This window comes from Castor canadensis, chromosome 15 (assembly GCF_047511655.1).
Source record: "Castor canadensis chromosome 15, mCasCan1.hap1v2, whole genome shotgun sequence".
In the NCBI taxonomy this organism is placed as follows: domain Eukaryota; kingdom Metazoa; phylum Chordata; class Mammalia; order Rodentia; family Castoridae; genus Castor; species Castor canadensis.
Window position 1 is genome coordinate 102,347,673 of NC_133400.1, and position 23,230 is coordinate 102,370,902.

Below are 23,230 nucleotides of genomic sequence, written 5' to 3' on the forward strand. Positions count from 1 at the left end.
CACCTTTTGCCCCCTCTTTTCTTCCCCCATCCCCTTTGGTGCAGACCTGCTTGACTGGGAGGCTGAACCTCTCATGGTGTCTGTGGCACTGCTGCCTTCAGATACCCTAGCAGGGTATCATCCTGCTTAGCCTCAGTAGGAGGAAGGGCCCATCACAGCACTGTAGGTGGATTGACCACAGCCCCACTTCCTGTCCTAGCACTCCTGAAACCTTGGCCATCAACTTCAGCCTTCTGAGCTAGTGCTGTCTCTGTCACTCTGGTCACTCAGGAGCTCTGGGGTGGGGGAGGATACAGATGTCTCATGCTTAGCCAGCACTTCCAGAGCAGTGGGGGCTGAGGTTGCTGTGGTGTTTTTGAAGCTATTAATGAACATTAATATATAATACACACCCCCCTTTTTTTTTTGTGAGATGGGGTCTTGCTGCATCGCTCAGGCTGGACTCAAGTGATCCTCCTGCCTCAACCTCCTGAGTATACAGGACTACAGGCGCACATCACTGCACCTGGCTATACCCAACTTTAATTAAAACATGAAAAGTCTGAAGTGGGGTGAAACCAAGGCATTTGCTTTGACTTGGTGCTGTCTTGCTTTCACGGCAACAGGAGGCCACCAGGCAACCTCGTTTGCATGATCTGCAGTCCCCACTCTGAGCACCAACTGTGACTGAACCGTTAGCAGAGCGTGGAGGACAGAATGTCCTGTAGGATGCACGTCGGCTACCAGACCATGACCCAGTTAGTGTAAATAAGCAGAACACAACACAGAAGAGGGTTTAAAACTCCTCTTCAGAAGGGAGATACATAAAAAATCATTTGCGCCACTGCTTTGACTTGATTTCAGCTAAAAGCACATGTGGACACATCCCCGACTGCAAGTCGGCCTCACTCAGAGTCTGCAGTTCATCAGTGCTGTCTTGTGAGGTGGAGTTTCTGAACTCAGTGCAGGTTAGGGGAGGTGACAGTCTACACAGTAAGAGAACACAATCAATTATTTGGAATCCATTTTAAATACTTTTATTAACTAAGAGAAAAGGCTACCTGAATCGCTCTTGTCCTGCTGTGTCCCAGATCTGTAACTTGACATATTTACCACCAACATTTATTATCTTTGAACCAAATTCCACTCCTATTGTGTGATTAGAGTCATCTTTGACTAAAAAGGAAAAGCAAAGAACAAGGTATTTCATTTTAGAACATTAGGTAACAGACTCATGTTAAATAGGTAACAATAAAATCAAGGGTTATGCCAACAGAAAACATGATTTGCTTTGACGTTCACTTCTTCCCAGCTGCTGATGAGAACCACTTGCTTTCAGGTAAAACACAGTCCCTATTCTCAGGCACACTCTAAAGATTTTCTTCCAAGCCCTTGAACACATGGCATATCTGACAGAGGTGCCTGTCCTAAACCAGAGGCATCTGACGATCAACTTCAAGGACTCGCTGGTGACATATGATACCAGCGCACCATTCTGCAAGGTGTGGTGCCTGGCAAGAGGCCAGGTGCTAGGTCAGTAATGATGTGGTCACCGTTCCAATTACTGGAGTGGACAGTTAGTTACTCTGAAGAAATGAGAGCAGAGGAAGAAGAGCACTGTGGCCAGCCAGGAGGTACAGAGACACCAAAGATCTCCTATAATACCCTGGGGTTTTGTTTTGGGATTTGTTTGGGGGTTTGGGAGCTCTGTTTTATCCTCCTTTCCTATGTGTATTACAGGTGCTGAGTGTTCATGAATTCTAGCGTTGCACTGCAAAAACCTGGAATGAATTTGTTGAAGAAATTAATACTGTCTATTCTAAACCCAGCTGGAACACACCATCTGCAGGAAGTTTCCATGATGATGAGGGATGAACTGAAATCAATACCATGGCCACATGGCCATGGACAGGTTCATGTTTCATAACTGGGGAACAAAGTTTAATTGCTACAGAATTCAGAAATGCCACTTGGCAACAATGTCTGCTGGGGCGAGGGATGAGAGGCTGCACTGACCATCCAGCTGCCCTGGGGACAGATGTGACAACTAAAGGCCAGGGACATCCTGGCTGTGACACATCACAGGGAAAGGAGCCTTCCCCTTACAGCAGTGGGAGTGGTCAGGGGCCTCCAGAGGCTTCGAAGGAGAACCACTGATGAGAGAGAAGCAGCAGAAGAAATTTCCAGGGTTCTCTTCTTCCCCCGCCATGCTCTGCCAGATGTTCTGGACCATGTACTTCCCCCTTTACCAGCAACTAAGGAGCTGTGTGAGGTATGCTTCATTAAATCAAGTCCATTCTGCGTTGAGCCATCACCCGACTGCTACTGAGTTGGCAGGTCATTCTGTTTTCTTTTTTTGTTAAATTAGCATATTATAGTTGTACGGGGGGATACATTTTGACATTTGCAAAAATGCTTATATATCTTAATTAGATTCACCCCCTTCTTGGCAGGTCAGTCTGCACATTTCTCTACATTATGATCCCAGCACTGCTGATTTTCAGGGCCTTTTGAACCTAGAAGACTTCTAGTCTTCCAAGGTCCCAAACAGCTTGAAAGAAAGATCCAGCCCCTCTTTCCCAAACGGTAGTCGCTGACATCGACATGCAGGCACTGTGATCCACAGCAACCATGGCAAAGTGACTCCTTTTCCCCAAGGGCCACTGACTGCCCCGCTGGTGAGCCAGGACCGAGGGCAGCAATGGCCTCCATAGCACTATGAGGCCACCATGGGCAGGAGTGGCTATTATCAAGGACACACCTGGCTGCTCCGCCAGGAAACAGGGTGCCTGCTGCTTGTTTGCCATCATCTTAATATCTCGCAGCATCTGGAAAATTCACTGAGTTCTGAACTGCTAAAATTGAAACTCAATCACACAACTAAGCTACAACTTTCTTCCCTGGAAAAAAATTCAGATGTTTTCCAGGAAGCAAATCTGAGCCCTATCGGGTGGGGTAGCTCAAGGCCTAGGGCGCTGGGCAGGTGTGCTGGTGGGCGGGAGGACCCGAGTTCGAATCTCAGCAAATCTGAGCCCTGAGTGTGTTCATAGACGTCATGAAAGAATGAGTGGCCATTTGGTATCACTTACATTTCTTTTCAATAAATTGATGAAGTAAGCAAGATTTGCCAGTTCCTGCATTTCCGATAACCAAGAACTTGAATAAGAAATCTGAAAGACAAAGAGATACTGTGAGAAGTACTTTAAAATGGATGCTATGAATTTACTCAGACTACAATTATAAAATTTAATGAAACCTTAGTTATTAACATAACAGGTCACTGAACAGTCTGTGAAAATGATACACTTGACTTACTTTCCACATTTAAGTATTTCTGCTATTTCACTTATATGCTAATTCAGAAGATTTCTAAACTGTGCTGTTTGGACACCCTTTGAAGCTGGAAGGCTGGAAACACTCTTGTAATGAGTAACACTTATCCCTGCTAGCCACTCTGCAAACAGTCACTGGCAAAATAAGCCTAGAAATTTCAAGTGATTTCTTTGAAAAGAGTAGGCCTGGAAGACCCTGAGAGATTGCCTCTTTCTTCTTTCTAAACACAGGTGAGTTCCTGCACAGAAGATCTGCAGGGTTGAGTCTCTTCCCCCAATTGTAACTTCTGGGAGTACAGCTCAGGCCATGCTCAGGTGGGTTGACTGCGAAATTAGTCTGATTCAGTATGGAAGGCGTCCTTTATTTCTTCTTTATTCGCAGTCATGCATGTAACTCAGTATTATTTCCAAGATGGAATTTGTGAATGAGTAAGGTAGCACTGGGGACCCCACATTACCCTCTTTAGCTAGAATGATCGCTCTCCTCAGCCTGGGAGCAGCTCACTGCCAGCTCCCCACCCTGGACTCAACTTATGAGCCCCTCCTTGCATTGGTCCCAACAGCCAGCCTGGGGCTGCCATCATTCTGTGGCCATATAAGGCCCTGCTCTGTACTCCTGGCTCTGTCATCTGCACCTCCACATAACCTCTCAGATCAGATCAAGCACCTCCTTCTCCCAGTTAAGCTGAGACAGCTGCTGGTGCTGGCTTAGCGCTATCCCCCTTTCTAAGAACTACAACCACCACTCAGAGACTAAGCCTGTTGATTCCTTCATAATATACAAACATTATGGGCAATTAAACTCATACAATAGTGCTATTAGAATTAAGTCAGCATTTAAAAGACCAATGGTTTTATGCTTCTTGCTGCATTTTTCAAAGCATGCAATATCCATGTTCACACCAGCATCATTCCTTATTCACAGCAGCTAAAGTGGGAAGCAACCCAAGGGTCCACCGATGGATGGATGGTTAAACAAAATGTGGTCCATCCATACAATGCAATATTACTCAGTGTTAAAAAGGAATTTGACACCTGCTACAGCAGATGAATCATGAGGAAAGTGACAAAAGCTGATCACAAAAGACCAAATATTGATGATTCCATTTATGAGAGGTCCCTAGAATAGCTGGATTACAGACAGAAAGTAGGGTGGGTATTGCCAGGGGCTAGGGGTGGTGCTGAACTACTGTTTTATGGCAATGAGTATCACTTTGAAAAGATGAAAGAGTTCAAGAGATGGATGGTGGTAACAGTTGTATTAGAAATGTGAATGTACTTTTTTTTTTGGTGGTACTGAGCTAGACAGGGGCTCTACCACTTGAGCCATGCCCGCAGTCCAAGGCATTACTTACTTTTCAAACACAGCCTCAGGTTTATGCCTCCTATTTATGCTTCCCCAAGTAGCTGGGATTACAAGCGTGAGCCATCGCACCAGCAAAAACTGTGAATGAACTTGATGTCATTGAACAAGATGTACAAAATGTACATTTTTGTTATGTATATTTTACAATAAAAATAAGCAGCAAGTCTGGAGGCATGGCTCAAGTAGTAGAGCACTTAACTAGGAAAGCACAAGGCCCTGAGTTCAAACCCTAGAACCATCAAAGAGAGACAGGAGGGAGGCGGGGGGGGGGGGGTGGGGGGGAGGGAGGGGGAGAGAGAGAGAGAGAGAGAGAGAGAGAGAGAGAGAGAGAGAGAGATTGGAGATTATGTCTAATACAGAAGGAAATGTTTCTGCACATGGGAGCACAGAAAAACAGGCTTCTCAAATTATGTGATCCAGGGACCAAATCTCACATTGCTGAGAGGGGCTTTGGCACAGTTTTGCTTGGCTGTCCTTCACATGCTAACTGCTGTCAGACTGCACCATTGCCACACTTGGCCAAAGAGTGGTCCATCAATCAACCATAACTTGCTGAATAAAAGAAAAGCAAGCTGTTCAATTTCTACATAGAAAAATATTCAGTTACCCCAACAAACACCTCATGCTCACAATTTTTTTTTTTTTTTGGTAGTACTGGGGTTTGAACTCAGGGTCTCACCCTTGCTAGGCAGGCACCCTACCACTTGAGTCACTCCACCAGCCCTTTCTATGTTAGGTATTTTTGACCTAGGGTCTCAGGAACTATTTTCCAGGCTGGTCTTGAACCTCAATCCTCCTGATCTCTGCCTCCTGAGTAGCTGGGACCACAGGCTTGAGCTACTGGCGCCCAGCCTCATGCTCTAAATCTTGAAGCTCAAAAAGTTAAGAATGCATAGTTAATACAGAACCCTTTATTTGGAAAACATTTTGGGTCAAATACTTAGGAATGCTGGATAAAATGTGCCATAAAAGCCGAGCTTTTTGGAAAGAACAGGAAATCTTCAATGCCTGGGACAGAGAAGGAGTGGAGAACTGGTGGGGGGTGGTGCTCAGGAGGTGCGTCTGTCTCAAGCTTTCGATGCCTGGGCTCTAACATCACAGGAGCTTTCATGTGGAGGAGCAGAAAGCTGAGTGCAGGTTGACAGGGTTGCAGTGATGGGAACAGAAAACAGATACCCAGGGAGCAGCTCAGAAGCAAGTACCTGACCCATTGGAAGGAGGGAGGTGACTAGAGGGACATGGAGAAGCTGTGAGGCTGAGATGCTGAGCAGCCCTCTGCATGGACTCTGCAGGCACCAGTCAGTCAGGAGTTGGAGGCACAGTGAGAAGCACACGAGCTGATCTTTCATGAAGACTAGACTCAAGGTTGTCAGAAAGCAGCGATGAGAAGGAGCTGAAAGGCAGTGCCCAGAGGACTCAAAGTCCTGGTGCAATGGCCAGAGAGAAATGGGTGACAGAAGCGATGGCTCAGGAGAGCTGGGGGGTTTGAGCAGCAGCAGGGTGCCTGTGCAGACACATGGGAAGAAGTGAGGACCCCTGTGTTGCCTGCAGCATGGTCAGAGCAGCAAGGGTTTGTTGGAGCCTGAATCAAACATCACGAAAGTGGAATTGGGGTGTCTATGGATTTAACATCTACAGCATGGACTCTCTGATGATAGGCCAGGCTTGTGATGTGGGGACGTGTTTGCTGGAATCACATGCACTGGAGGCTGGCGTGGGAAGCAGTGAGCCTGGTCAGTCACCCAGTGTGGAAATCACAATTTCTTAGTTGCTTTTTACTTGATACAAAAATAAATCTAAATGCAATTACCTCCTAAGTGGAAGGTGGCCCAGAAAGGAAAGTCAGCTGCCAGCACAGGACACAGAAGAGAAAGAGAGGCCTAATAAGAACAGCTACCCTCACTCAATCAGGAACAGGCTTTGGGTGCATTAAAGAGCAGACTGTTGAATTTGATTAGATTTACAGAGGAACAATGCCTGCCAGACACTCTGTAAAGAAATATGGTAGTTTGTCAAGATGGTTTGCAGAATAGTCCAACTAGATGGCGGGGAATGGGGGGACAAGAGATGCAGAGACAGAGACTTTTATTTTATTTTTTACTTGTGGCTGCATCTGGGGACAGTCTTCTGGGATAAGGCTGGCTCTTCCTTTATCAGGAGTGACTCCTGGGATGTCAGCTTTGATCCACTCTGACGTCAGAGTCTGTGGCCACACCACTCTTGAAGGTCCCACCTCCCAGTGCCACCACAGTGACGGCTAGGTTCCAACATGAGTGTGGGGGGCATTCAGGTCATGGCAGATAACATGGTAAATGTGGGATTTCCTAAAGGCAACCCCTGCATGCCTTGCAGACACAGGCACCTGTGATCTACAGACCGCCCAGTCTGCGGCGTCACCCTCCTGCATAGCAATAACCTTCTGTATTACCCGAGCAGAGCAGATTCAGCCCACCCTACACTCCCAGTCTGCTCTGGGTTCAGAGATCGATTTCATCTATATTTAAGAAGTCCAGTGATGGTCTAGAACATGGCTAGACAATAGAATCTGGGTCATATGAGCATGGGTGCTGAGACATCAGCCCCTTATTGTCTCCACCTGCAGGAGTCCCAGACCACTTTCTAGTGGGCATGAGGATGGGGCACCACACACATGGGGCACAGACTAACCCCCCCTTCCTCTGCAATGAAGCCACATCTAAGCTTGGGTGCACACCTGCTCCTCTATGTGGGAAGATCCCTGGAGCAGGGAGGATCGTCAGTCAGAAATCCAAGGGGCTGACCTGAAAATCAGTCCACACAGCCAGAAATTGCACCATGGTGGGAACGTGTAACCAGGGAAAGAGAACTGCATTACTAAGTAACAATCAGAAGAAACACGCATGTCTCTTTTAACTCCTGATGCTTTTATAACTGAAACTTGTACAATGATATATACTACGATATTATTTTACCAGTAAGGTTTTACCAATGTCCACACTATGTAGCCTCCAGGGATTTTAATATTAAAGCTGATCTGGAATACAGACCTCATTCTTACAAAGGTTACAACAGACACAGTGTTCTACATCCGTTTCTACAAGTAGTATCACAGCAAAGTAGCTCTAAAGAGAAATGTCAAATGCCAAAAGATTTTTAGCAGTTTCACACAGACATTAAGTACTGAGATCAAAGGCAGGTGCATGTTATTTGCAAAAAAACAAGAGAAATTTGGGTCTTTCCAAGCAGACAAGGATTCTACCACATCTGGGAAAATGGCTCACTTCCATGTCACCTGCAAAGGCACATTATGCAGTCCTTTAGTTCAGGAAGAGCACTCACTGAGTGTCACAGAAAATGGACAAAGCACAGCTCAAGCAAGCGCTGAAGTGCAGTGGCAGTCCACTCTGCTGAGTGACCGTATGCTGCCCATGTCTCCCTAGCAGACCTTCCCCAAAGATCCAGAGTAACTGTGCTCCAGCACAGGCTGTGCTTTCTCAACCAATGGTGATCGATCCCAGTGTCCTGCTAGAGACCGGCCATCTGCTTGGTCCTGAGTGAGTACCTGACCTGCACAGCCCCCCCGGATGGGGAGGAGGGCATTCATTTCATGAATGCAAGCAAGACCCCTGTTTTCTATGGGTGTAAAGAAGAAGCATAGCCTGATAACACATAGCAGCCATTTTACGACCATGAGAAGAGAGATGAGAGGAATTTAGTTCCTCGATGATACAGTGGAGTTTCTGAACCAAACAGCTCTGAAACCTCCTCTCCAGTTATTTCAAATAATATATCCTCTCATTATTTCAGGAATTAGAGTTGGGTTTTCTACCACTTGCAGAAGGATGAATTCTACCTGATGAAATGATTCGTCATCTACTAAATAGAAAACTTGTTAATCACAATTAAAAAAAAATTATTTGGGGGTAAGTATGATCAGAAGGCTGCTGAGTAGGCATGGATTTAGAGCAAGGCAAGTTTATTCAACAAACATTTACTTAATAGCTATAAAACCAGACATCTCAGTGTGCAGTGACCTAGACTCAGATCACAGGAGGGCACATCTCTTTATCGCTCCAGGCCACATTCCAGGCATGGCCACTCCTGGTGGTGCCTGGATGGACCCTGTGAGGCCTGCCTTTGACTCCAATCATTCCTCGTCATTTCCATGGCCGACCAGTCTCCACTGACACGGTGCTCTCTGGTGACACGTCTGCAGCTGAAGGACCAGGTCCCCTCCACAATGCTCTGCTCTGGAACCTGGAGAGCTGGTTTTGGATCTGAATTCTCAGAAGGGACATTGTTGTCCTTATTTTCAAGCTCAGACATTGCCTCGTGTGGACAATCCTTTAGCCTGGACAATGTAAGCTATAGAAGAGGTTTAATTAGAGTTGCAGTTATACTAATACAATGTAACTGACTTCTACCATAAAGAACATAACAAAACTATGCCTTGAAGTCAGGTTTTCTACTTATTTTGGTCTTTCATTTCATATTCTATCACTGAGAGGAAAATACATTGCCTTTCAAACAGAATCAACTAAAGCCTTTCACTATTTCCTGAGGTCTGACCACGTTCAGGACGGCACAAAGCCCAGGTCACCTGGGCTGTCCTCTGCTCCCAAACAGTTTAGCATGTGATCTTGAAAGAAAGATTTGCTTTGCTCACAAGCAAGCACTGACTGAGCTGCAGCACAGACCTGTAAAGAGGCCACAGGCAGCACACATGTGCACATTTGTGTTGTGATCCTTCCCATACCGGTGTAGGCGGGTAAGCGAGAAAATGAGGGCGGCACTAAGTGTTCACTCCACATATAATATCCCCAGTGTGACAAAGGCGAAGGCTTTGTGTCAAGTTTCCTACTGCTTTTCTGTATTATTAAAATTTTATATTGTGAAGAAAACAACCCTCCCTCTAAAATAGATTTTGCATTCATAATTCATCAGCACTTTCTGAATAGCATCCCTTCTTCCCAAATCTAAATATTGTTCTCTCCTTCTTAAAACTTCTTAAATGCCAAACACAGACCACCTAAGAGAGCTGGAGAGTCAGAAGACCCAGACCATGATGGACTGTCACAGGAATGCTAGGCCTGTCCTCTGCTGTCATACGGCTACAGCACATGGCTTTCTGGGTATCCTATTCATCACCACACATGTGCTTGTGTTGGTCAAATCTCTCTGAACACAAACTTACCTTTGTCTATGATGCTTGGAAGGGGATTCAGAGGAAGAAAATGTGTAGCTATCCAATGTTTATTTGACTTATACTCTGCTGTGGTGCAGATCCTTTAGATTTATTTCATTTATCCTTTAAGTAACAGTTCATCATTTCAGACATTAATCCATATTCAGTCATTGAGCAGTAAATGTCAAATATCCTTCAAGTGTACAGAACCCAGCACATTACTGAAATAAGACTGGCAGAAAGCACGATGACCTTCAAAGATGAGTGCAAAGGTTTGAGTGTGGTTTGTCCTCTCCAAAGCTGTTGAATTTTGTACCCTGATAATAATGCTACTGAGAAATGGCAGGACCATGACCTTCAGGAGGTGATGAAGTCATGGGGGCTCCACTGTCATGGAGCCATCACAGAACTAGGTCAATTCTCGTAGGACTGAGCAAGTCCTTGCTCTGGACTAGAATTTTAAGAGCGGGGGTTATGAGGGGAGGCTTTCCTCACATTCTGTCTCTTCACACATGCCTAGGTGCCCTCTGCTTCCCACCGTGAATGGAGGAGGCACATAGCAGCACCAGTGTCCCAGCTTCCAGAACTCTGGACCAAACTAAACCTCAAAAACAATTGCCCCATCTCAGGCATTCCGTTATAACAACAGAAAGTAGACCAAGGTAGAAGAAGCCAGAGTCTTCCCGAAAACTAGGAATGGGGAGAAGTCTACTGCATCAGACTGGCCAATCTCTGCAGGAGGACTTGAGAGAAGAAATTAAACAAGTCAATCAACTTTCTTCTCATCCCAAAGAAATGTTTGCAGCAAAGATCACCAACAAACTTGCCTGACTACATGGTAAGAGTGATTCTATAAGCTGATGCTTTTTTAAATTCAGGTAAGGGGGTCTATCACTGAGCTACACCCCAGCCCTATAATATTGAATCTTGAGAAGAATTATATTTTGAATAATTCTATACAAAGTGGCCCAAAGTGTGAAATTCTTAAAAAAAAGGTGACATGGTCTTTAACAGAAGCAATATTGTTGTACGTAGAAGAGAAATTCAAACTTATACTTATATGAAGTTGTTTTTCTTTCTTTCTCATTTTTTCTTTCTTAGGCAGTGTCTTGCTATTAGCCCAGGCTGGTCTTAAACTCATTGTCCGGCCTGAATCTCTCCAGTGCTGGGATTACAGGCATGGATTACCATGACCAGCATGAAGCTGTTCTTCAAGGAGTCAAAAAACTTTGGAAATATTTACTCAAATCATCATGAGTTTCCTGTAACACCAGTATGAGTTATTAGTAGTCGAGACCCCAACATAAAATTCCCAAGCTTCCTTCTAGCCTAACCTAACCGGAAACATCCTTGTCAAGGCTCTGGAAGCCTCAGTTCTGTGACACAGGCCTGCAGAAGCTGCCTGAGGGCTGGTGGAAGGACAGGGAGTAGCAAGCTGCAGGACAGCCATAGGCCTGACCATCACTGCAATAAGCACTCTGGAGGAAACCCCAGTACCGCCAAGAAAAAAAGTGGGTTCTAATTTTCTCTCCGAGGCAAATGGGTACAGAGGAGACAGAGAAGCCTGGTGAGTAGGACAGTCATTGTCGGGTTTGGAATGCAGTGGGTTTGGCTCCTCAAGGGCAGTGGGTGCAGTGGTTAGAGAGGAAGTTGAGAATAAGTTTCTTAGCTTGAGTGAATGATGGAACTGGGAGGCTTAGACGACATCCCAGCCTCAGAGGCAGTCACTGGCTTTATTGCTCAAAGACTGTTAAGGCCCTTGTAAACTTTTGTTTTTCCAAAGAACCACATTTTCAAAGTTTTCTGGCATAAGCTCTGATCTTAATACAGTAGCTGTCTACTCAAATGTGGTCCCTGGACCAATAGCATCTGCATGTCCCCAGGTATCAGGTGCAGAGTCTCCGTCCCCTCACTGACCAGGACCTGCAGGTGACCTCTTGGGGGCTCAGGATGCATTGGTTTGTGAAGCACTGGTGCTCGCCCCCAGTCCTTAGCTTTTTTTTTTTTAATATTCTGTACCAATTCCTCTATTCCATTTTTTTAATTATTATTTTATTATTCATATGTGCATACAAAGCTTGGGTCATTTCTCCCCCCTGCCCTGACCTCCTCCCTTACCACCCACTCTGTCCCCGCCCTCTCCCCCCCACTCTCTCGATACCCAGCAGAAACTATTTTGCCCTTATTTCTAATTTTGTTGTAGAGAGAGTATAAGCAATAATAGGAAGGAACAAGGGTTTTTGCTAGTTGCGATAAGGATAGCTATACAGGGAGTTGACTCACATTAATTTCCTGTGCGTGTGTTGCCTTCTAGGTTAATTCTTTTTGATCTAACTTTTTCTCTAGTTCCTGGTCCCCTTTTCCTATTGGCCTCAGTTACTTTTAAGGTATCTGCTTTAGTTTCTCTGCGTTAAGGGCAACAAATGCTAGCTAGTTTTTTAGGTGTCTTACCTATCCTCACCCCTCCCTTGTGTGCTCTTGCTTTATCATATGATCAAAGTCCAATCCCATTGTTGTGTTTGCCCTTGATCTAATGTCCACATATGAGGGAGAACATACGATTTTTGGTCTTTTGGGCCAGGCTAACCTCACTCAGAATGATGTTCTCCAATTCCATCCATTTACCAGCGAATGATAACATTTCGTTCTTCTTCATGGCTGCATAAAATTCCATTGTGTATAGATACCACATTTTCTTAATCCATTCGTCAGTGCTGGGGCATCTTGGCTGTTTCCATAACTTGGCTATTGTGAATAGTGCCGCAATAAACATGGATGTGCAGGTGCCTCTGGAGTAACCTGTGTCACAGTCTTTTGGGTATATCCCCAGGAGTGGTATTGCTGGATCAAATGGTAGATCAATGTTTAGATTTTTAAGTAGCCTCCAAATTTTTTTCCAGAGTGGTTGCACTAGTTTACATTCCCACCAACAGTGTAAGAGGGTTCCTTTTTCCCCGCATCCTCGCCAACACTTGTTGGTGGTGGTGTTGCTGATGATGGCTATTCTAACAGGGGTGAGGTGGAATCTTCAGTCCTTAGCTTTTGAAATGCTTACAAGTTCTTAGTGAACAAGAAAAAGAAAATACCAATGTGTATAATCAGTCACAAGCTTACTCAGCCCAAAGAAATATTCTTTTTTTCTGATACTGCATGCTCCATTTATTGACACTGTTTGCATCTCCTGTCATTTGTGAAACTAAGGAAATGGCACTTTAGGTGATTTTCCTAACAGCAAGTTATTTTATACTTTATTGCAAACAGGAAACTTTGAGACTGCTTCCTTTACTTAGGTTATTCTCCTCAGACCAAATTGCCTTATCAAGTGTAAATTTCTCCAAGAAGCATATTTTGATGGCAGATCTGTGGGTTGGCTCCCTAGGGCTTCCATCACAAAGTGCCACAAACCAGGTGGCTTAAAACAGCAGAAATTTGTTGTCTGGTGGCTGGAGTCTTATATGATGTATGAACAGGGTCAAGTTGTCTGAAGGCTCTAGGGTAAGGTTCTCCTTGTCTGTTCCTACTGTCTGGTGGTTGCCAGACATCCACAGGGCTTCTTGGATTCCCAGACTGCCGCTCCAATCTCAGCTTCATCATCACACCTGATTCTCCCTGCATGTGTCTTTACTCAAGTTTCCCTTCCCTCATTTGGACACGAGCTATTGAATTAGGGCTCACACTACTCCAATAGGACGCCATCTTATTCCTTACATCAGCAAAGATCCTGTGTCCAAGTGAGGCCACATTTACAGGTCCAGGGGCTGGGACTTGAGCATAACCTTTGGAAGACACATTTCAACCCACTGCATATGACAAGTATATATATTTGACAAAAAATATTCTGACAATATCAAAATGTGAAATAGCATAATGCTGTGTTATTTTCAAAATGAAGCACAAAATGAAACTATTAAGAGAATATTTTAGGGGGCTTGAAGCATGGCTCAAGTGGTAGAATGCCTGCATAGCAAGTGCAAGGCCTTGAGTTCAAACCCCAGTACCACCCCCAAAAAGAGCATATAAGATAAGCATAGCACCAGCAATTGAGGAGAGTTCTGTTTCAAAGTTGTTCCCTCTGCAGATGACATAAATGCTAACACCTAGAGATTTGTCTTAGATGCTTCCTCACTGTCAAGCTTCCCTATGCTTGATTTTTAGAGAGATGTCTGACATTTCCCCACATGTACTGTTTAGCTCCTCTAAACATCACTGCTTGGCATCAGGAATCACTTAGGATGGTTCCTGAGCTCCAGGTCTCAGGCTGCTGACACGAGGGCATGGAAGGCCCAGGAAATGCTAACGGAACAGGGATGTAAGGATGTTGTGACTCGGATGAAATCCGGGAGAATTTCAGGTTACTGTTACTCAGACTGAGAGGTTTATGTTAGTTACTTTTGCATAGCTGTGACCAAACTGTCTGAGAAAAACCTAAAGGAGGAAATATTTATTTTGACTTATGGTTTCAAAGGTATCAGTCCATCATGGTGAGGAGGGCATGGCAGAGCAAAACAGCTCATATCACGGAGGCCAGGAAGCAGAGTAAAGGGGATATAGGAAGGGCCAGGGCAAGATATAGACTCAAGTCCACACCCCCAGTAACTACTTCCTCCAACCAGGCCCCACCTCCTACTTTTTAACCAATGCCATCATACACAAATCCATCAAGGGATTCATCCCTTCATTAGGTTGGAGCCCTGATGGTCTAATCATCTCTGGAAATGCCCTCACAGACACCCCAGATGTGTGCTTTACTGATTGTCTAGGCATTCACCTATACAAGTTGACAGTCACAATTAACCATCATAGGTTTCAATCTGAAGCATATCTGCATCTTTACATTTCAACTAGCATTACAATATGTGATCTAAAGCCCAGTATACATCTCGTTAGGGGCTTCAGAGCAGGAAAGAGTTGGACACCACTTGTCCTGTGGAAAGAGGAATAGCTCTAATATACTAGCACGCACGCAGGGGGCCTGGGAGCAGCACACCGTAATCACTGGCTCCTTATCTGTCAACACATCCCAATCAAGTCACACAGAGCCTGCTTTCACTGAGAAGAGAGACCAAGCCAGAGCACAAGGGAACGTAAAGGTCAGGCAAACATTCCTTTACCAACCAAGAGGCATATGTCCGGAAAGAGAGGACCTGATTATTTTATTTTGGAGAACAGTGCTGTGCAAATATGGCCAATGACAAGTGAAGGTGACAGCCTTAACCTTGGTTTTGGGTGACTTTTATTTTAGGCTGGCAACTTCAACAGTCATACTTTTCTAAGGCTAAGTTTTTACTTATTAGTTTTTATTAGTTTAATTAGTTTCCTTTATTTTCCTCTATCTAAAGAAAAGATTAAATTAAGAGTTAGTAAAAAGTAAAGGCATATTTGGGAAGGTACCATGAAATAAAAATATCAATGGCTATAGTCTCACCATCAGAGTTTAGCCGACAGGTCTATGATGTTCAAAACCTTAAGGAACTACATCTGAGGTGAAACAAGAAACCTTTATCATTTCCTGAGAGAAGGCTGAGAGGTGCAAAGCTCCCTCCAGAGCGCCTGCTCCTCCTTCCTAGTCCAGGACCCTACTTGGTTCTCTTAGGTGAACTTTGCACCCCTCCCTAGTGCTCGTTAAACCAGGTTAAGGACAAGAAGTGCAAGACTGAGATTAAAAAAAAAAAGTAGCTGGTGATATTTCTGACTGTGGTTCTGTGCAGAACCAGACCACATGGAACCACTAGGGGGGCACAGGCAGTGCTGACAACATGGTCCGAAACATCTGTGGACGAACATCATGCCTCAGTATCATGGGAGAGGTCATTGAAAGTCACAGGAGATAGCGGCAGTGGACCCCATGCATGGTTTCCTGGCCCTGCACCCTTCCCTGAGTCCCACCCTCTCAAAGTTCAAACCTCCAAGGTCCCTCCACCACTTTATCACCCTCCCTGACCATAGTGCCCAAACCACCCCACAGACCTAGGGATCGTTTCTGCCTGCCCAGTTGACCTTCCTGACCCATCAGCTGTCCTTTCTCACACACTAGCCCAGACCACATTCTGTCAGAACCTATGCCTGATTTTTAATTATTCATTCATTAGTTAATTGAATTAAGAGTATACTCCTCTCTAGACTGTGAGCTCCATGAGGCCAGGGTCTCTGTGGTGCTTCACAGTCCTTGGAGCCCTCCTGGAAGAACTGGCTCCATACTGGGACAGGAAGGAAGGTGGACTGATCCTTTTTGGGACTGTCACACTGCAAATCAAAGTCTCAATCTAAGGATGCACACATGTGAAGGAGCGATCAGGGACTGGCAGATAGGGACACAACCCTGACACCAAGGTGTTTGTTTTTACCACACAAGGGGAAAGAAGCAAGCCATCATATGCATTGGGAAAACATTTATTTATTTATAAATCTGCCCAGCATATATATCGAGATATCTATATCTATATATCGAGAGAGTGAGAGAGAGAGAGAGAGAGAGAGAGAGAGAGAGAGAGAGATGAAGCCAAAGGTCTCCAGAGGAAGAGAGATGGGTTCATTTATCTACAACTCATTGTAATCCCAATACAAATAAAGGAATTGCAAGCCAGTTAAAGGCAAACAACTGTCCGAGGAGCACCCTGAAGTGCAGGCGTGGCCTAGCGCCTTCATCCCTGGCTGTGGATGCATGCGGTGGAAATCAGACCTCATACTAGCTCCCAGGCCTTGAGATACTGAAATTAAATGCAGTAGGGAAAACATAAGGTTGGAGCTCAGGGCAAACGCAGGATGAAACTTGAAAAAGCAGGTCACGTCAGCGCTGTGCGCCGCCGACGCCCCTACACTACCCCGAGACCCCAGCCCGGCCCCAGACACCCCGACCAGCTCCCGATACCCTGAAACCCGGGCTCAACTCTTGGCACTCGGAGACCCGAGTTCCCGATACCCCAAGACCTCCGCCCAGTCCTCGACACCCCGAGACCCCATCCAGCCCCCGACACCCCAAGAGCCGGGCCCAGCTCACGACACCCCGAGACCTCGGCCCGATACCGACATCCCGAGACCACGACCAGCTCCCGACACCCAGAGACTCCCCGCCCGGCCCCCGACACCCTGGCCGAGCACCTGACATCCAGAGACCTCTACCCGGTCCGCTAGGTCTCAGAGACTCTCGAGACCCGGCCGGGTTCCGGAGACCCCGAAATCCAGGCCCGGCGCAGCGCCAGCGCCCCGACACCTCCGAGATCCCGTCCCCGATACCCCAGCCCCGCACGGACCTCCTGGAGCGCGGCGATCCAGCCCCACCACTCCGAATCCCCGCGGCCCGGCACGAGCCCCGCGCCTACCATAGGTCTCGGACATGGCCGTCTGCGCCATCCTGCAGCCTCGAGTCTCGGCCGGGGTCTGTCCCCGTCCGGGCAGCGCGGGGCGGGGACCAAGCAGCAAGCGCCCAGCGGTGCCCACCGCTAGCGCGGGACACTGGTCTGCGGCCCTGCTGGCCTCTCCTCCGCGCACGCGCGCGCCGACCCTGTGCTCAGCGAGCAACCAGGCCCGGTTGGGGAGGAGGAAGTCCGGGAGGGGGAGGAGGGAAGGGAGGGGAAAGGGAAGAGGAGGGGATTAGGGCGGCGCCGGGCGGGGGAGCACGTGCGCTAACAGCGCGGAGCACCGCCGTCGCCAGATTGGCGAGGACCGAACGAGCGGCGGCGGAGGCCGGGCGCTTGCCCGGGGTCGATCTTTGTGCCGAATGGCGCCGCAGCACAGGTGTCGTCAGCCTCAGCGCCTCTCCCAGCCCGGTCGAAGTCACATCCAGCTAACTCGCGAACAGGAGATAGTTCCGGTCCGCCTGTGCGCTGAGGCGGGGGTACCTGTGGGAAACCCAGCTCTCAGCCCAGCTCTCAGTCCAGCCCCACCAGGTCCTGTCCAGGCTGCGATAGGTGTCTGGAGCTTGGGGCGCAGGGCTGAGGAGTCAGGGAAGACAGGGCCCTCAACACCGCATGGGGGGCGGAGGAGGACGGAGCCCCACCTGGCCCTCAGCTGCGACTGTAGAATTGCAAGGTTAGGAGGCTAGGTATTTGGTTTAAGTTCAGAACCCCTTCTTATGGAAAGGTACAGGGAAACATTTACTCGAAAGAGAATTTGGATCGTGAGTTTGGTCCACTTGTGCATGACCAGGGCCTTAAGACCTGAGGTGCTCATAGTAGAAGCAGCATGCAAAAAATCTTCTGGCCAGCTCCCCCAGAGACCAGTCCATACATTTACCCCCAGTCATTTGGCTTCATCCCCAACATGATTGGCATCAGACCTTCCTTCTTCCCCAGTGTTATTTGGCTCCACACTTCACTCTTGTCTGATCCTAACAGCAAACAAACGTCCTTGATTTTAAATCTCAGAGCAGACCTTACCTCCAAATGCTGTGAGAGTTGTCATTTCCTAGAATTATTTTGTATTTACTTCTCTTTCCATGGTTTAGATACTTTGTTGCTTTCTTATTTGGCTTGATTTAGACTCCTGAGCAGAGCTACTGTTTCTGATTAAAGGATTTCAGAGGAAAGACTGGTCCTGGGAAGGGAAAGGGGCCAGTGTCACTTAAAGATCAGACCTCTTCTTTAGATCTAAATTTCCTTCCCACCAGAGGCTCCTGTGGGCCAGAAAGAAATCACTGGGTATGTAATAGTTTGCATTGTTGACACAAACTGGACCCAGTGACCCGTGAGGCCTGTGCAGGTGGGTACAAAATAAAAGCCATACTTTCATTTCAAACATGCAAACAGTTTCGATTTTGTGGTAAACGACAACTTAAAGAGGCCTTTGTGAGAGACTCCTGGTGACAAGATCCTTCAGTTCACAAAGGTAAAGTCAATGTCACAATTAGAACAGGAAGGGCTGGTTCCTACAATGAGCTTGGATCTGACAGAGCCAAACTTCCCTGAATGTAGTGTGAAAAGTGTGTAACTTGGGTCTGAGAGGAAAGAAATCTCTCCCAGGTGCTCTTGGAGACTTTGGTTCTGAGGTAGTGTCAATCATGTAGAAGATTTACTGTAAAATTAACTTGTGGCTTTCTCTGGTTATTGTCTTTCTCTTTTGTGGAGGTTTTTGCAGAGTGAAAGTAGGTGCGTGTCCAAAGCCTGTGAGATGGAGTTTGTCTAAGGGAAAATGGAGAGAGGAGGGTTTCTTCCAAGGAAACTAGTTTTGCTCACTTTCTCAGAGCAGTGGATCCTCTAATGCTTTGCTCCTTATTCCCTGACAGTGCCTAAGGATGGTAACCAGGTGCTTGGGGCTTAGTGATGTGGATCCTTTGGGCCAGGCTCGGTGGAGGTTTCTGGTCATGGTCTCAGTGCCTTGTGGACTTTCCTCAATAGCTAAGCTGAACAATACAAGTGAACCTGAGTACAACACCTGGGGACACCTGGGGGTTACTTTGAGAGGGAACCAGGCTCTGCACATGCTTGAAATGTGAGCTCAGTTAATACCCAGGCTAGTGGAACCTATGACATGAATTCATGTCTTCAAGCTGGAAGAGACCCCCGGAGGCTGTTGGTCCATTTGCCTTCTGTGCCACCAAATAGAAACAGTGTCTGTGATGAAATGAACCTGCTCTCTGGGAATGTTCAGTCTGGAGCAGCTAAATGAGCTGCAGGAACAGGGTTGTCCCAATTCCCCTGTGCCTGACACAATGAAGTGCAGTTCTTACTCAGACAACCTGCCCACTTGTGTCGCTGTGACCCTCGCAGCCCTGGGCTGAGCAGGTTCATTGGAACACATCTCCCAGTTGCTTAGGCAGGGGGAGGAAGTGGGACCCTTGTGCACCATCTGGGGAAGATCTCCCCAGGAATAGATGGACTCACTGCCATTTGCATTCCATGGGCCAGACCAAGTCAGTGGCCACAGTTGACTCCAAAGAGGACAGACAGGAAGTGAGATAGTTTGTCCCAAGGAAAGGAGAAGAAAACATGAGTGGGAAGCCATTCTGATCACACTAGACTTTCTGCCTGTCCAGGCAGCTCTTTCTGCTTTTTCTTGAAACAGCTTTAATGAAGCTTGGGTGGTCATAACTGCCAGTATTTAAAGCATACACTTGGAACATTTTGCATTTATGTAAATCTGTGTTAGACGTATTTAGTGGACATAGGCATGTTTTGTGATCTTTTGGCCTCCTGTGTTTTTTCTCAGGAATGACTTCTTGTGGTGTTAGCTTAGTGGTGGTTTTGGGGTCTGTGGTATAGGTCTTCATCTCATCACAGCCATGCAGAGTATAAGAACTTCACAGCAGTGATCTCCCTCCTTGCAGCCCTGTGCTGGGCATGTTGTGCCTTCGTTGTGGTGAACTCTTATATCTTGTTACTATTTCTGATCTAAGCAGTCAGTTCTGTCTCTCTCAAATTGTCACAAAATATACATAACAAAATTTACTGTCTCAACCATCTTTAAGTTCTAACCCATTACCACCAAAATAACCCCAAGTCAACCATCTTTAAGTGCACAGTTCAGTGGCATTGAGTATCTAGGATGGCATTTGGTAGTTTTCAACCTTACATCCTGTTTCTGTCTCAGTTCCTTGACCTGGCAGTTTCTTCTTCTTTTCCCTCCTCCTCCTCCTCCTCCTCCTCCTTCTTCTTCTTTCTTCTTTTTTCTCCTCCTCCTCCTCCTCCTTCTTCCTCCTCCTCCTCCTCCTCCTCCTCCTCCTCCTTCTTCCTCCTCCTCCTCCTCCTCCTCCTCCTTCTTCTTTCTTCTTTCTTCTCCTTCCTCTTCTTCCTTCTTCTTTGTCTCCTCCTCCTTTTCCTCCCTCCTCCTCCTTCCTCCCCCTTTCTCCTTCCTCCCTCTTCCTCCTTCCTTCTCCTTCCTCCCTCTTCCTCCTTCCTTTTCCTTTTCTTTCCTCCTTCTTACTACTACTACTACTGCTGCTGCTGCTATTTAGGAGGCTGAGGCAGAAGGATCGCAAGTTTGCAACCAGCCTTGTCTACATAGAGAGTTCAACAAACAAAAAACAAAAAGAAAAACAAACAAATGAGGATTGGGGGTATAGCTTTATACTTTCCTTGTCACCTTACCCTATCTATCCTGCTTGAGCATTGCCGTGGCTCTGATACAACCACGTGCAGAACTTGCATGCTACAAAACCCAAACTCCGTTCCATTGAACACTGACTTCCCATTCCCCTTCCCAGCCTGCACCCAGTCTACTTTGTCTCTATGACTATGACCACTCTAGGGACCTCACATAACTGGAATCGGATAGCATTTGTCCTTCTGTGAACTCAGGGTTCATCTGTGTTGTAGCACATATCAGAATTTCTTTTTAAGGCCTAATAATATTCAATATGTTGTATTATGTAGTATATTTTTAGCTGATACTTTAAAGTAGATTTAAGCAATAAGAAAAAGTATTTTATATTTATTCACAGTCCCATATCCGGGCTCCTCATTGCCTTGTACAGTTAGATTTTGGAGTGTCTTTTTTTTTTGCCTAAAGGACTTCCCTTAATAGATCTTGAATCTGTATCTGCTGGAGATGAATTCCTTCAGCTTTTATATCTAAAAATGTCTTTATTTCATGTTTCTTTTGGAATAGTATTTTTGCTCAGTTTACAGTTCTAGGTAGGGTTTTCATCCCCTACTCTCATGCATACAAGGATATTGTTGACTATTGTTTGGCTTATTGTGTTTCCACAAGGAGAGGAAGAGTTTGCTGTTGTCTTTTTACTCTTTGTAGGCAATGTGCAATGTGTCTTTTTTTTTTGGCAGCACTGGGTTTGAACTCAAGGCCTCATGCTTGCTAGGCAGGCACATGAATCACTCTGCCAGCCCTGTTTTGTGTTAAGTATTTTTTAGATAGGTCTCATGATCTATTTGCCTGGGCTGGCTTTGAACTAGCCTCTGAGTATCTAGGATTACAGGTATAAGCCACTGCCACCAGCCCAATGTGTCCTTTATCTCTGTCTGCTTTTAAGATTTTTACCTTTTTCTTTGGCTTTAAGCAATTTGATTGTGATGTGCCTTGGAAAACTTTCCATGGTTCTTGTCCTTGATTTTCATGAAACTTCTTTGGTCTTCGAGCTTATAGTTTTTATTTGATTTGGAATGTTTTCAACCATCATTTCATCAGATGTTTCTCACCTTTCCTGTCCTTTCTTTGGTGACTCCATTGTATATTGGGCCACTCGATTTTGTTTCACATAACCAATGCTTTGCTGACTTATGGTCCATCTATTCTCTTAGGGTTTCATTTTGTATAATTCCCATTGTTCTGTCCTTAAGCTCATGAAGCTTTTCTGCTGTTGATCCCCTGGTATACCCCCTCCTTTACCGAACACTGTATTTGCATCATTGTGGTTCCCATGGTGTGCTTACCTGTGACCGCATCTTCAATTGTTGGTACTTAGTTCTCAATTTGCTGTCCAGCTTTTTGCACATTTTCTACTAATTTTATCATCTGAGTGATTTCTAAGGTACTTTTAACTTTTCTCCTCATTGTGGCTAGTATTTTTCTACTTTTTAGGGCAACTCATTTTTTTATTGGACACCAGACATGGAGATATTTATATTGGAATGTATATAGTATATTTCAGCTTTGTTCCGAAATGCAGATAAGTTCCTTAGAAAGAACTTGGTGCTTTCAGGTCTTTTTTCTAAAGCTTATTTTTGTGGGTTCCCAAAGCATTCTACTTAACACAATGTCCTTGAACTGTGAGGTATTTCACCATGAATAGTGGGACTAGAAATTCTCTTTTTGGTGCTGGGGATTGAACCCAGAGCCTTGCTAGGCATATGCTCTACCACACAGCTACACTCCTAACCCTTATTTGTTTGTTTTTGTTTGCTGAACTCTCTATGTGGCCACAAACTTTTGATTCTCCTGCCTCTACCTCCTGAGTAGGTGGGACTATGGGCAGGCTACCACCTGCTTAAGGGCCTGCCTGGGAATTCCCTGGGCCATGCATAAGTGGAGATTGTTCTTTCAAGCTGATTTTGTGCTCAGAGTCTGGGCACATGCTTCTTCTCTCCAGATGCTCTCATCCCAGGTCCCACACAGTGCTCCACAGCCTTTATGTCTGGCTCTTGTGTTTGCCTCATCAGGGAGTCTGTCCCTGTTCTGTGTCAGGTAGCAACCCCTCCCCTTTCCTGCATGTCATATGGCTCCTGTCTTGTTCTCTTTCCTTTTCCATAGCACCAAACACACTTTGCACACATAGCATTTACAGTTTAGAAGAGAGGCAGACAATCAAGTAAGTGCTGTGTATTCTGACACATGTTCATGGTTAGGCAACAACCAGAACCATCAGGCTCGCTACTGTCCTCATCTATCACTCCCAAGTTTTCATGCCCCTTTGCATCCCTGTCCGTGCTGTCCTAACAAGTTTCAATAGAGGATGTCTGGCCTCCATGGGAATCTCTGATGAGCCCCATGAGGCTGGGGTGG

The 23,230-nt window shown here is 46.0% G+C and overlaps 1 protein-coding gene across 2 annotated transcripts in view; it reads right to left on the reverse strand.

The window, feature by feature from the left end:
- The window catches only part of Rab4a (RAB4A, member RAS oncogene family), a 30,669-nt gene extending 13,271 nt beyond the window's left edge, over nt 1-17,398 (reverse strand). The window contains exons 1-3 of one of the 2 annotated variants that reach the window (XM_074056919.1): nt 17,161-17,398; nt 3,069-3,149; nt 1,041-1,155 (exon numbers count right to left, since the gene is read on the reverse strand). In XM_074056919.1, coding sequence (XP_073913020.1) covers nt 1,041-1,155; nt 3,069-3,149; nt 17,161-17,191 — 227 coding nt within the window. In that variant the 5' untranslated portion in view covers nt 17,192-17,398. Of the gene's footprint in view, nt 1-1,040; nt 1,156-3,068; nt 3,150-17,160 lie in introns of those variants that run through there. The other variant, XM_074056918.1, reaches the window with a different exon arrangement.
- Between the last annotated feature and the right edge of the window lie 5,832 nt (nt 17,399-23,230).